Raw genomic sequence first — 15186 nt, 5'->3', positions numbered from 1 at the left:
CATCATTTCGAATTACTTCCTAATCGTAAAAGCAAAATCTATTCAACATTTACACGAAATTTTTCAAACAAAAATAATCATGTTGTCTATCTTGGTACCTAATTAAGTAGGTCTAGATACGAATGTACTTGCTTAAGTTTGTTAATACTGTACGTATTTTCGTCTACTGTTTGAAGTGAATTTAGATTTAAATATTAGCTTGAACTTTTCTTAGCTGCAAGAGTGAGAGGTGATAGGAGAAAGGAGAGGGATCGAGTTGGTACTTTACATTACATGCCATTAAGTTTCGTTCTGATCGTGGTCTATTCAATTCTGACTTGACTCCGATTTCTTTTCATGGGTGGAGGTACCACCCTCGTTTGTTTCTTTAGGCCAGTTCTATCCTGGTTCTAATATGTACTATGTCGAATCATCCTGTGTATTGTCACTTTACACCTTATGCAGATGAAAGGCGAAACGCATTTATGACAAAATTTACCTTGGTTGGCACGAATGGTCGTCGTTGTGGCCGTCGCGACGAACAATCGATAATCGCGCATATTTTTTTCTGAGTGTTTCTGCTCTACGCAGTCTTGAGAAATCGCGAAATCGTGAACGAGAGATGCGAAAAGTGTTAAATATAGAAGAGTGACGGTAATTTACACGTGAATACTGGTACCCAATGAGCAAAGGTGCGCGAGGCCGGATTATTCGTAAATCGTAAAGCACGCGATCGCATTCATTAAGTAAATCTGTCGAGGTTTTTTCCTACCTTTCTTTTGACTGCGTGTGTCGGGCTATTCTTACGCCATTCATCTTTTCCTCTTTTTTTTCCTATACCTATATTGAATACTCGCGCGATTACTTTCCATGTCACACCTTTTATCGTGTGGCGCAAAGTTTACTTACTGCGTATGAAAGAATAGCGGTTACTTTGTTATTTGGCACAGTTCGTCGAAAAATAAACAAGACGCGTACTCCGCCGCCGGAAGCGTTTTGTCGTAAATCCTCGCTCGACGACCCGACGATGAAGATATCGGGGTTTTTATTATTTGACGAAGACGAAGCTCTCAGCTTACGTTTGCTTTAATATTTATTATATCGGATTTAATTAAACGATTTATTGCGACGCGACGCTTTCGTATAATTATGTTAGCTTTTTCTTCGTAACAAGAGATAGAGTTTAAGCTTACAGGTTGAGGGAATATTGCCACGATGTAATTGAGAGAAATATAATAATTGTTTTTCCAGATCATTGGTTTCCTCTAATGGTGGATATTTCTCGATGGTAAACATTAAACTGCGAGCTTGTAATTGTAATTGTTCGATAGATGGTGTATAGATGAGACTTCACCCTCGCCCTTATTTCTCCCACTGATCCCTCGAGACTTGATTTTTTTCAAAGGGACATTCTGAGGCTCTGAGAAGCTTCTCATGTTAGAATACCTGTTAAAGTTTTTAACGATTTTATTATTGAACTTGAAACAAACTTACTATTCAACATACCTCCGTCTTAAAACAAATACAATTGTGTGTAGGATGTCCCGCCTGCTCCTTTTAGGTTAGTATCAAAACGAGTAGGATAGTTATAAATTAAGGCATCTCTCTCCTCTTTCTTACTACTAAATGTCTGATTATTAGACTTAGCTACGAAAACTAGCTGATCGTAGAAATATCTATTCGCTAGTAGAATTTTCTCGCCTCGAGGTAGATTTGGACTCTTCCATTCGAAAGCAACTTTTTCCGGATGAAATTGTATGCCATAAAATGGATATTTTTTGTGTTCCGCGCTGGCTATGAATTCTACACCTTTGGTGCTCGTGCTGGTGGATGTGATTACCCAATCGTTGTTTAATAACACGGAGTTTCTGAAGTCTTCGACGTAAGCGCACCATCTGCAATGATGAAATTTTTAGGTGAAAGATTTGTTGAAAAAGTACATATGTACAAATACAGGTAAAAATTCCAGAATTGGTCAATTTTGAATTTCTACTATTCTGAAATTATTTCAAAACTAGACAGCTGCGCTAAGCGCAGCTGTAACAGTGTGCGTAGCTTATTTTGTTACAAAAGTAAAACCCGATTTCAAAAAGAACAACGCAATTTTGATTTTGAAAGCACAACGCGAATTTGAAAAACCAAGCACAACTCGGTTTTGAAAAAATGCAATTGGGATTTCAAAAGCAGAACACGATTTTGATTTTGAAAGCACAATGCAATTTTTAAAAAAACACAACTTCCAAACAAAGCACAACACGATTTTGAAAAAAGAAGCACAACAAGATTTTTTAAAAAAGAACACACAGCACAATTTCAAAAAAAAAAAACAAAGCAATTTCGAAAATAAAAATGTAATTTTGAAAAAATAAGCACAACACGATTTTGGAAAAAAATCACAACGCGATTACAGAAAAAAAGCACAACGCGATTTCAGTAAAAAAAAAGCACGACGCGATTTCAAAAAACAGCACAACGTGATTTTGGTAAAAAATAGCACAACGCGATTACAAAAAAAAGCAAAATATAGCACAACGCGATTTCGTTTAAAAAAAAAAGCACAACGCAGTTTTGGTTAAAAAAGCACAACGCGATTTCAAAAAAAAAGCACAACGTGATTTCGAAAAAAAGCACAACGCAATTTCAAAAAAAAGCAAAATAAAGCACAACGTGATTTTGGGGGGAAAAGCACAACGCGATTTCGGTAAAAAAGCAAAATAAAGCACAACGCGATTTTGAAAAAAAAGCAAAATAAAGCCCAACGCGATTTCAGTAAAAAAAAGAAGCACTACGCAATTTCAACAAAAAAAGCACAACGCGATTTTGAAAAAAAAAGCACAACGCGATTTCAAAAAAAAGCAAAATAAAGCACAACGCGATTTTGGGGAAAAAAGCACAACACGATTTTGGTAAAAAAGCAAAATGAAGCACAACGCGATTTCAAAAAAAAAGCACAACGCGATTACAGAAAAAAAAGCACAATGTGATTTCAGTAAAAAAAAAAGCACAATGCGATTTCAAAAAAAAGCAAAATAAAGCACAACGCGATTTCGGTAAAAAAAGCAAAATGAAGCACAACGCGATTTTGAAAAAAAAGCACAACGCGATTACAGAAAAAAAAGCACAACGCGATTTCAGTTAAAAAAAAGCTCAATGTGATTTCGAAAAAAAAAGCAAAAAAAGCACAACGCAATTTTGTAAAAAAAACACAACGCGATTTTGAAAATAAAGGCACATCGCGATTTAGAAAAAAAAGCACAACGCGATTTTGAAAAAAAGAACATTGTGATTTAGAAAAAAAAGCACAACGCGTTTTCGAAAAAATGCACAAGCGATTTAGTTAAAAAAGCACAACGCAAATTTGAAAAAAAGCACACACGATTTTGAAAAAAAGCACATCGCGAATTTAAAAAAAAGCACAACGCGAATTTGAAAAAAAAGCACAAGCAATTTTGAAAAAAAGCACAACGCGATTTAGAAAAAAAAGCACAACGCGAATTTGAAACAAAAGCACATCACGATTTAGAAAAAAAAGCACAACGCGATTTTGAAAAAAAAGCACAAACGATTTAGTAAAAAAAGCACAACGCAAATTTGAAAAAAAGCACAGACAATTTTGAAAAAAAAGCAAAATAAAGCCCAACGAGATTTCAGTAAAAAAAAAGCACTACGCAATTTCGGAAAAAAAGCACAACGCGATTTTGAAAAAAAAAGCACAATGTGATTTCAAAAAAAAAAGCACAACGTGATTTCAAAAAAAAAGCACAATGCGATTTCAAAAAAAAACAAAATAAAGCACAACGCGATTTTGGGGGAAAAAGCACAACACGATTTTGGTAAAAAAGCAAAATGAAGCACAACGCGATTTCAAAAAAAAGCACAACGCGATTTCAGTAAAAAAAAGCTCAATGTGATTTTGAAAAAAAGCAAAAAAAAACACAACGTGATTTTGAAAAAAACAAAATAAAGCACAACGCGATTTCGAAAATAAACAAAATAAAGCACAATGCAATTTTGAAAAAAAGCACAACGCGATTTCAGTAAAAAAAAAAGCACAACACGAATTCGAAAAAAAAATGATGTGATCTCAAAAAAAAAGCACAATGCGATTTCAAAAAAAAGCAAAATAAAGCACAACGCGATTTTGGGGAAAAAAGCACAACGCGATTTCAGTAAAAAAAAAAGCTGAATGTGATTTTGAAAAAAAACAAAAAAAAAGCAAAAAAAGCACAACGTGATTTTGAAAAAAACAAAATAAAGCACAACGCGATTTCGAAAATAAACAAAATAAAGCACAATGCAATTTTGAAAAAAAAGCACAACGCGATTTCAGTAAAAAAAAAAAGCACAACGCGAATTTGAAAAAAAAATGATGTGATCTCAAAAAAAAAGCACAATGCAATTTCAAAAAAAAGCAAAATAAAGCACAACGCGATTTTGGGGAAAAAAGCACAACGCGATTTTGGTAAAAAAAGCAAAATGAAGCACAACGCGATTTCGTTTAAAAAAAAAAGCACAACGCAGTTTTGGTTAAAAAAGCACAACGCGATTTCAAAAAAAAAGCACAACGTGATTTCGAAAAAAAGCACAACGCAATTTCAAAAAAAAGCAAAATAAAGCACAACGTGATTTTGGGGGGAAAAGCACAACGCGATTTCGGTAAAAAAGCAAAATAAAGCACAACGCGATTTTGAAAAAAAAGCAAAATAAAGCCCAACGCGATTTCAGTAAAAAAAAGAAGCACTACGCAATTTCAACAAAAAAAGCACAACGCGATTTTGAAAAAAAAAGCACAACGCGATTTCAAAAAAAAGCAAAATAAAGCACAACGCGATTTTGGGGAAAAAAGCACAACACGATTTTGGTAAAAAAGCAAAATGAAGCACAACGCGATTTCAAAAAAAAAGCACAACGCGATTACAGAAAAAAAAGCACAATGTGATTTCAGTAAAAAAAAAAGCACAATGCGATTTCAAAAAAAAGCAAAATAAAGCACAACGCGATTTCGGTAAAAAAAGCAAAATGAAGCACAACGCGATTTTGAAAAAAAAGCACAACGCGATTACAGAAAAAAAAGCACAACGCGATTTCAGTTAAAAAAAAGCTCAATGTGATTTCGAAAAAAAAAGCAAAAAAAGCACAACGCAATTTTGTAAAAAAAACACAACGCGATTTTGAAAATAAAGGCACATCGCGATTTAGAAAAAAAAGCACAACGCGATTTTGAAAAAAAGAACATTGTGATTTAGAAAAAAAAGCACAACGCGTTTTCGAAAAAATGCACAAGCGATTTAGTTAAAAAAGCACAACGCAAATTTGAAAAAAAGCACACACGATTTTGAAAAAAAGCACATCGCGAATTTAAAAAAAAGCACAACGCGAATTTGAAAAAAAAGCACAAGCAATTTTGAAAAAAAGCACAACGCGATTTAGAAAAAAAAGCACAACGCGAATTTGAAACAAAAGCACATCACGATTTAGAAAAAAAAGCACAACGCGATTTTGAAAAAAAAGCACAAACGATTTAGTAAAAAAAGCACAACGCAAATTTGAAAAAAAGCACAGACAATTTTGAAAAAAAAGCAAAATAAAGCCCAACGAGATTTCAGTAAAAAAAAAGCACTACGCAATTTCGGAAAAAAAGCACAACGCGATTTTGAAAAAAAAAGCACAACGTGATTTCAAAAAAAAAAGCACAACGTGATTTCAAAAAAAAAGCACAATGCGATTTCAAAAAAAAACAAAATAAAGCACAACGCGATTTTGGGGGAAAAAGCACAACACGATTTTGGTAAAAAAGCAAAATGAAGCACAACGCGATTTCAAAAAAAAGCACAACGCGATTTCAGTAAAAAAAAGCTCAATGTGATTTTGAAAAAAAGCAAAAAAAAACACAACGTGATTTTGAAAAAAACAAAATAAAGCACAACGCGATTTCGAAAATAAACAAAATAAAGCACAATGCAATTTTGAAAAAAAGCACAACGCGATTTCAGTAAAAAAAAAAGCACAACACGAATTCGAAAAAAAAATGATGTGATCTCAAAAAAAAAGCACAATGCGATTTCAAAAAAAAGCAAAATAAAGCACAACGCGATTTTGGGGAAAAAAGCACAACGCGATTTCAGTAAAAAAAAAAGCTGAATGTGATTTTGAAAAAAAACAAAAAAAAAGCAAAAAAAGCACAACGTGATTTTGAAAAAAACAAAATAAAGCACAACGCGATTTCGAAAATAAACAAAATAAAGCACAATGCAATTTTGAAAAAAAAGCACAACGCGATTTCAGTAAAAAAAAAAAGCACAACGCGAATTTGAAAAAAAAATGATGTGATCTCAAAAAAAAAGCACAATGCAATTTCAAAAAAAAGCAAAATAAAGCACAACGCGATTTTGGGGAAAAAAGCACAACGCGATTTTGGTAAAAAAAGCAAAATGAAGCACAACGCGATTTTGAAAAAAAAGCACAACGCGATTACAGAAAAAAAAGCACAACGCGATTTCAGTTAAAAAAAAGCTCAATGTGATTTCGAAAAAAAAAGCAAAAAAGCACAACGCAATTTTGTAAAAAAAGCACAACGCGATTTTGAAAAAAAAGCACAACGCAATTTTGAAAATAAAGGCACATCGCGATTTAGAAAAAAAAGCACAACGCGATTTTGAAAAAAAGAACATTGTGATTTAGAAAAAAAAGCACAACGCGTTTTCGAAAAAATGCTCAAGCAATTTAGTTAAAAAAGCACAACGCAAATTTGAAAAAAAGCACAGAGGATTTTGAAAAAAAGCACATCGCGAATTTAAAAAAAAGCACAACGCGAATTTGAAAAAAAAGCACAAGCAATTTTGAAAAAAAGCACAACGCGATTTAGAAAAAAAAGCACAACGCGAATTTGAAACAAAAGCACATCACGATTTAGAAAAAAAAGCACAACGCGATTTTGAAAAAAAAAGCACAAACGATTTAGTAAAAAAAGCACAACGCAAATTTAAAAAAAAGCACAACGCAAATTTTAAAAAAACGCACAAGCAATTTTGAAAAAAAGCACAACGCGATTTAGAAAAAAAAACACAACGCAAATTTGAAAAAAAGCACAACGCGAATTTGAAAAAAAAACCCAACATGAATTTGAAAAAAACCACAACGCGATTTGGAAAAAGAAGCACAACGCGATTTAAAAAAAAGCACAACGCAATTTTGAAAAAAAAAGCGCAACGCAATTTAGAAAAAAAAAGCACAACGCGATTTTGAAAAAAAAACAACACAAATTTGTAAAAAAGCACAGACGATTCTGAAAAAAAGCACGACGCGAATTTGAAAAAAAAGCACAGGCGAATTTGAAAAAAAGCACAACGTGAATTTGAAAAAAAAACACATCGCGAATTTGAAAAAAAAGCACAACACGAATTTGAAAAAAAGCACAACGCGATTTAGAAAAAAAAATGATGTGATCTCAAAAAAAAAGCACAATGCGATTTCAAAAAAAAGCAAAATAAAGCACAACGCGATTTTGGGGAAAAAAGCACAACGCGATTTCAGTAAAAAAAAAAGCTGAATGTGATTTTGAAAAAAAACAAAAAAAAAGCAAAAAAAGCACAACGTGATTTTGAAAAAAACAAAATAAAGCACAACGCGATTTCGAAAATAAACAAAATAAAGCACAATGCAATTTTGAAAAAAAAGCACAACGCGATTTCAGTAAAAAAAAAAAGCACAACGCGAATTTGAAAAAAAAATGATGTGATCTCAAAAAAAAAGCACAATGCAATTTCAAAAAAAAGCAAAATAAAGCACAACGCGATTTTGGGGAAAAAAGCACAACGCGATTTTGGTAAAAAAAGCAAAATGAAGCACAACGCGATTTCGTTTAAAAAAAAAAGCACAACGCAGTTTTGGTTAAAAAAGCACAACGCGATTTCAAAAAAAAAGCACAACGTGATTTCGAAAAAAAGCACAACGCAATTTCAAAAAAAAGCAAAATAAAGCACAACGTGATTTTGGGGGGAAAAGCACAACGCGATTTCGGTAAAAAAGCAAAATAAAGCACAACGCGATTTTGAAAAAAAAGCAAAATAAAGCCCAACGCGATTTCAGTAAAAAAAAGAAGCACTACGCAATTTCAACAAAAAAAGCACAACGCGATTTTGAAAAAAAAAGCACAACGCGATTTCAAAAAAAAGCAAAATAAAGCACAACGCGATTTTGGGGAAAAAAGCACAACACGATTTTGGTAAAAAAGCAAAATGAAGCACAACGCGATTTCAAAAAAAAAGCACAACGCGATTACAGAAAAAAAAGCACAATGTGATTTCAGTAAAAAAAAAAGCACAATGCGATTTCAAAAAAAAGCAAAATAAAGCACAACGCGATTTCGGTAAAAAAAGCAAAATGAAGCACAACGCGATTTTGAAAAAAAAGCACAACGCGATTACAGAAAAAAAAGCACAACGCGATTTCAGTTAAAAAAAAGCTCAATGTGATTTCGAAAAAAAAAGCAAAAAAAGCACAACGCAATTTTGTAAAAAAAACACAACGCGATTTTGAAAATAAAGGCACATCGCGATTTAGAAAAAAAAGCACAACGCGATTTTGAAAAAAAGAACATTGTGATTTAGAAAAAAAAGCACAACGCGTTTTCGAAAAAATGCACAAGCGATTTAGTTAAAAAAGCACAACGCAAATTTGAAAAAAAGCACACACGATTTTGAAAAAAAGCACATCGCGAATTTAAAAAAAAGCACAACGCGAATTTGAAAAAAAAGCACAAGCAATTTTGAAAAAAAGCACAACGCGATTTAGAAAAAAAAGCACAACGCGAATTTGAAACAAAAGCACATCACGATTTAGAAAAAAAAGCACAACGCGATTTTGAAAAAAAAGCACAAACGATTTAGTAAAAAAAGCACAACGCAAATTTGAAAAAAAGCACAGACAATTTTGAAAAAAAAGCAAAATAAAGCCCAACGAGATTTCAGTAAAAAAAAAGCACTACGCAATTTCGGAAAAAAAGCACAACGCGATTTTGAAAAAAAAAGCACAACGTGATTTCAAAAAAAAAAGCACAACGTGATTTCAAAAAAAAAGCACAATGCGATTTCAAAAAAAAACAAAATAAAGCACAACGCGATTTTGGGGGAAAAAGCACAACACGATTTTGGTAAAAAAGCAAAATGAAGCACAACGCGATTTCAAAAAAAAGCACAACGCGATTTCAGTAAAAAAAAGCTCAATGTGATTTTGAAAAAAAGCAAAAAAAAACACAACGTGATTTTGAAAAAAACAAAATAAAGCACAACGCGATTTCGAAAATAAACAAAATAAAGCACAATGCAATTTTGAAAAAAAGCACAACGCGATTTCAGTAAAAAAAAAAGCACAACACGAATTCGAAAAAAAAATGATGTGATCTCAAAAAAAAAGCACAATGCGATTTCAAAAAAAAGCAAAATAAAGCACAACGCGATTTTGGGGAAAAAAGCACAACGCGATTTCAGTAAAAAAAAAAGCTGAATGTGATTTTGAAAAAAAACAAAAAAAAAGCAAAAAAAGCACAACGTGATTTTGAAAAAAACAAAATAAAGCACAACGCGATTTCGAAAATAAACAAAATAAAGCACAATGCAATTTTGAAAAAAAAGCACAACGCGATTTCAGTAAAAAAAAAAAGCACAACGCGAATTTGAAAAAAAAATGATGTGATCTCAAAAAAAAAGCACAATGCAATTTCAAAAAAAAGCAAAATAAAGCACAACGCGATTTTGGGGAAAAAAGCACAACGCGATTTTGGTAAAAAAAGCAAAATGAAGCACAACGCGATTTTGAAAAAAAAGCACAACGCGATTACAGAAAAAAAAGCACAACGCGATTTCAGTTAAAAAAAAGCTCAATGTGATTTCGAAAAAAAAAGCAAAAAAGCACAACGCAATTTTGTAAAAAAAGCACAACGCGATTTTGAAAAAAAAGCACAACGCAATTTTGAAAATAAAGGCACATCGCGATTTAGAAAAAAAAGCACAACGCGATTTTGAAAAAAAGAACATTGTGATTTAGAAAAAAAAGCACAACGCGTTTTCGAAAAAATGCTCAAGCAATTTAGTTAAAAAAGCACAACGCAAATTTGAAAAAAAGCACAGAGGATTTTGAAAAAAAGCACATCGCGAATTTAAAAAAAAGCACAACGCGAATTTGAAAAAAAAGCACAAGCAATTTTGAAAAAAAGCACAACGCGATTTAGAAAAAAAAGCACAACGCGAATTTGAAACAAAAGCACATCACGATTTAGAAAAAAAAGCACAACGCGATTTTGAAAAAAAAAGCACAAACGATTTAGTAAAAAAAGCACAACGCAAATTTAAAAAAAAGCACAACGCAAATTTTAAAAAAACGCACAAGCAATTTTGAAAAAAAGCACAACGCGATTTAGAAAAAAAAACACAACGCAAATTTGAAAAAAAGCACAACGCGAATTTGAAAAAAAAACCCAACATGAATTTGAAAAAAACCACAACGCGATTTGGAAAAAGAAGCACAACGCGATTTAAAAAAAAGCACAACGCAATTTTGAAAAAAAAAGCGCAACGCAATTTAGAAAAAAAAAGCACAACGCGATTTTGAAAAAAAAACAACACAAATTTGTAAAAAAGCACAGACGATTCTGAAAAAAAGCACGACGCGAATTTGAAAAAAAAGCACAGGCGAATTTGAAAAAAAGCACAACGTGAATTTGAAAAAAAAACACATCGCGAATTTGAAAAAAAAGCACAACACGAATTTGAAAAAAAGCACAACGCGATTTAGAAAAAAAAGCACCACTTGAATTTGAAAAAAAAGCACAACGCAAATTTGAAAAAAAGCACATCGCGAATTTGAAGAAAAAAACACAACGCGATTTTGAAAAAAAAGAACGCAAATTTCAAAAAAGCACAACGTAATTTTGAAATAAAAAGCACAAAGCGATTCCGAATAAGTACACTATGCTATTCTAAAAGCTCCAGAGTTGAAAGCATATGCGACTCCAAAAGCACTAGGTACTGAGAGAACCTCTTGGGAGCACAGCAAAATCACAAATGACTGGTGGGTTTTGATTCCAAAAGGGTAACCACCTGCTTTCAGTTCTGAAAGGGTAACCACCTGCTTTCGGTTCCGAAAGGGTAACCACCTGCTTCTAGGTACTGAATGTGTGTAAATGAAACACCTGCAGGTGTTCTAAAAGCCTTTCTCAAAATTGAACAATAGAGAAATGTTTAAAATTGAACAATGGGAAAGATAACACTGTAGATAAGAATATTTTAGGACACCTGCGGTGTTACATTTTAAAACAGATGTCGGCTTCGCTTTTGATAAAATCTTTTCCATTATTCAATTTTGAAAAATAAATTCTAAAATTGAACAATAGAAAAGATTTTAGAACCCCTGTGGTGTTACATGAATTTCAAAATTTATCTGACGTCGGCTTTGCTTTTGTCGGCTTCGCTTTTGATATGGCCCTTTTCCCCTTTTTATTCTTTTTTTGGTACAAATTTTCGTAATTGATTGCAATTACTCAAGAAGCTAATTGAGTAATTGCAATTATAATTACGGCGTTCCATGCTTCACGTTAGACCACATCTACGTGTGAACATTTCAAAAAAATCCGCCCATCCATCTAAGAGAACATTCGTTCCAAAGAATTTTTCCACTTTCAGATCGAAACTAATAGTGTGCTACGCACACTAAAAAGAATATAATATTCGAAATTTCAGAGTTTTTGATCAGCATTTACCCTCCTCTTCTCCATGTCTCCTCTCTACCATCCGGAAAAATTCGAATTGATTTATGAAAAGTGGTCCATTTTCAACAAATTTTCTATTGTGGGTCTCTGGTGGTTATACTTACATGTGCCAGTTCATGGTACTGTTATAATTTTCCAAGGTATCTCGTTGTTCTGAAGTCAGACGGGAATAAAGTGCTGCATACGATGGACTTTTGATGAAGTTAATCGGGTAATTTTCGTAAAATATGCTACAGTTGTGTAGAAGATTGACATCGTCGTTCGCTGCAGTGATTAGGAACTCGTATCCTAAACAGACTCCCAGTATAGGAAAGACAGTTCCGTTTTCATTTAGCTGTGGGGAAAAAAGGAATAATTTGATTAGTTTACATTTTTGCCAAATACCGAACCAACATATGACGAATGTATGCAAATTTACTTCTTTGGCCAAATTGTACACTGTTCGAACTGATTCGTAGTATGGGTTGCCTCTACCATTTTTCGCCCCTCCTCCAGGCAAGACCAATCCATTTACTGATTTCACGATATTCCTGGGAACACATCGCGTATTGTTAATTGATAAGGAGAGTGTTCTGTTGTTGTAGCAGTAAAAGGTATTGATAGAATGAGGTATGATTAAAAATTTTCCAATTTTTAGCTGTTAACAATCATGTTTTTAAATATTTTTTGCTCAATTGTGGAAGTTTTGAAATGAGTAACAGGATGTTATTTTTAGAATGAGAAAATGAGAAGGTTTGAAAGGTCGAAAAAAATCGAGGCTTTGGTTTCATGTTATTATTTTCTAGTGAAGCTTTACTTTTCTTTATAGCTTCATTCAAGTGTCATAAAAATAATTTTAAAATGAATATAGAAGAAAAACACGAAAATTATCACAATAATAGGTGGAATCTATTCACTTACTCATAGTAGGATTTCGGTTTATTGATGACGACTGGTACAACTCTTGCTCCTGAGCTTTCTACAGCTTTCACGTATGATGCAGGAATTAAACTGCTGTAAGCTGGAAAACTTGGGGAAGTATCAGGCGATATTTCAATGGAAAGAATTCCAATTATCGGCTCTTTATTCAGTTCATAAGACGACGAGTATGTTAAAAAACGAAACAAAAACATTAAAATTAAAACTTTCATGGCGTCAGATGTAAGATTTTGAGTATACAAATTTAACACTGTGTTTATAAATAGTCGTCTGTAATGATCATATACTCGATTTTGACTAAAAGTACGTTAGATAGGCAGTATGATTCTTTTCATATGTAGTTACAAGTACATTTATTTTCACCTTTGTAATGAGAGATATATTCATTTATCAATTCGTGATAAATTCGTGGGCCATTTTCTGGCACATATTGCTACCTAATTAACCTCCAATTGTTTGGTATCTCTACCGTATCTAAATAAAGTACAAAAACGATATTAAAACGCATTATGTAATTATCAGTTGCTCGAAAAAATCATTGTTAGAAATGAAATTATAGTATAGTGAAGTGATCAGAATTAAAGAATTAAATTTGCAAAATGATTTTTTTGTGTCATATTTCAGTCGAATTTACGAAAAGATTTCATGACTCGATAAATACATTCTCAAAGAGTGCTTTTGACTAATGTGTTTTACTTATGTTGTTGAATTATTTTTGAAAAAAATTTCCAACTTATATTCATTTATGTATTTTGTTAGAAATGAAAGATTTGAGGTTTTTAAAAAGTTTCATTTTCCAAAATGATTTTTCTTTGAAAGCTCAGTAATACTGAAAAAATAATACGTAAGTAGGTAATTAAATTATGTTGAAAAATTACAGTATGTAATTACTGACATATAAAAACTACGATGTACATGTACCCTTAAACCTCTTCAAAACAAATACAACTGTACATACGATGTTCCCACCTTTCTTGGTTGTGGATCATAACGAGCAGGGTAGTTATAAATTAATGCATCACTCTCCTCTTTTTTAGTGGCGAAAGTTTGATTATTGAATTTTGCTACATGAACCAATTGATCGAAAAAATATCTATTAGCTAGTAGAATTTTCTCGCCTCGCGGAACATTTGGGCTCTTCCATTCGTAGGCAGGTTTTTCCGGATGAAATTGTATTCCATAGAATGGATATTTCTTGTGTTCGACGCTGGCTATGAATTCAATACCTTTAGAGCTCGTACTAGTAGATGTGATTACCCAATCTTCGTTCAACGATGAGTTTTTGAAGTCATCAACGTAAGCGCACCATCTGCAAAAATTAAAATTATCTGTATGTAAACATTGTAAACCGAGAAGCGAGATATCCATTGGTTTTTGTTCATCATAAGTAAATAGGTGTAGTCTATGTTACGTGTGCCAATTCATTGTGCTGTTATAATTCTCCAATGTGTTTCGTTGATCTGACGTAAGGCGAGGAAAAAGTGCTGTCATAGAGGGATTTTTGGCAAAATTGATTGGATAGTTTTCGTAAAATATGCTACAGTTACGTTGAAAATTGACATCTTTGTTTGCTGCTGTTATCATGAACTCGAATCCCAAGCAAATTCCTAGTATAGGGAAGACAGTTCCATTGTCGTTTATCTAAGGAAACAAGAACAACGTGAGTTGTCTTATTAGTAGGTATAGTGTTGAATTTGGTGCCCCCTTACAAATGTAGTTGGCAATTCATGTAAAATTACCTCTTTAGCTAAATCATATACTAATCTGATTGATTCGTAGTATGGGTTACCTCTACCAATTTTTGCTCCTCCTCCTGGCAGTAACAATCCATTTACTGATTTCATAATATTCCTGAAATGTTAATAGTGAAAATTGTGGACCTCCTTCAATTATCAATTTTAGTTTTCCTCTAGCTGGTTTTAAAAGAGTATGTGACTCACTCACTCGTAATAAGATTTTGGTTTATTGATAACTACCGGCACAACTCTAGCTCCTGAGCTTTCTATAGCTTTCACATTTGATGCTGAAATTAAACTACTGTATGCTGGAAAGCTTGGTAAATGATTTGGGGTGATTTCTATGGAAAGGATTCCGATGATTGGTTCATAATTCAATTCAAAACATGATGCATATGATGATAATAAGGAAAACCAAAATATGAAAATCAAAGCTTTCATGGCGTTTATGTGTCTGATTTTGGATGGGAAGATTGAAATTACGAAACTTGATGTTTTCTATAATTGTACCCAAAAATACCGTAACACACTGTTATAAGGTATTTTTCAATTGATTATCTGGGTGATGAATGATGATTATAATTATGATCTTAAACTGTGCCTACTTACTTGAGAGAAACGATCATCTAATTTACAACAACATTATTCCGAGTAAATATGTTGAAAATTAGTCCAAATCTAGAATTTACCTTCACTTCTTTAGAAATTGTTTTTTTCCTTTTGAATGTTTTTTGTTTCTTCTCTTCACGAGTACTTAGTACCTACTAGCTAATTCTTTGATCTTGCAGC

General features: G+C 32.8%; 2 protein-coding genes across 6 annotated transcripts in view; one reads left to right on the top strand and one right to left on the bottom strand.

The window, feature by feature from the left end:
* The window catches only part of cv-c (crossveinless c), a 180592-nt gene that overhangs the window by 43658 nt on the left and 121748 nt on the right, over positions 1–15186 (top strand). The gene's annotated exons all lie outside the window — the stretch shown is intronic.
* Positions 1429–15164, bottom strand: LOC135832588 (gamma-glutamyl hydrolase-like). Of its 4 annotated transcripts, XR_010556333.1 has the most exons (9): positions 15007–15164; positions 14606–14926; positions 14401–14512; positions 14073–14302; positions 13025–13970; positions 12644–12803; positions 12162–12273; positions 11848–12077; positions 1429–1874 (listed from the first exon to the last, which is right to left on the bottom strand). XR_010556333.1 is itself a non-coding variant. In XM_065345941.1 (4 exons), the coding sequence occupies exons 1-4, from the start codon at positions 12871–12873 to the stop codon at positions 1493–1495; spliced, it is 954 nt and encodes a 317-aa protein (XP_065202013.1). In that variant the 5' UTR covers positions 12874–13595; the 3' UTR covers positions 1429–1492. The 4 variants fall into 4 exon arrangements, 1 of the variants encoding a protein (XP_065202013.1); XR_010556331.1 differs by having other exon boundaries at positions 12644–13970; XR_010556332.1 differs by having other exon boundaries at positions 12644–13970; positions 14606–14895.

The sequence above is a fragment of the Planococcus citri genome, chromosome 1 (genome assembly GCF_950023065.1).
Source record: "Planococcus citri chromosome 1, ihPlaCitr1.1, whole genome shotgun sequence".
Lineage (NCBI taxonomy): Eukaryota > Metazoa > Arthropoda > Insecta > Hemiptera > Pseudococcidae > Planococcus > Planococcus citri.
The sequence above is the reverse complement of the archived record's forward strand: the minus strand, read 5'-3'. Positions and strand labels throughout refer to the sequence as shown.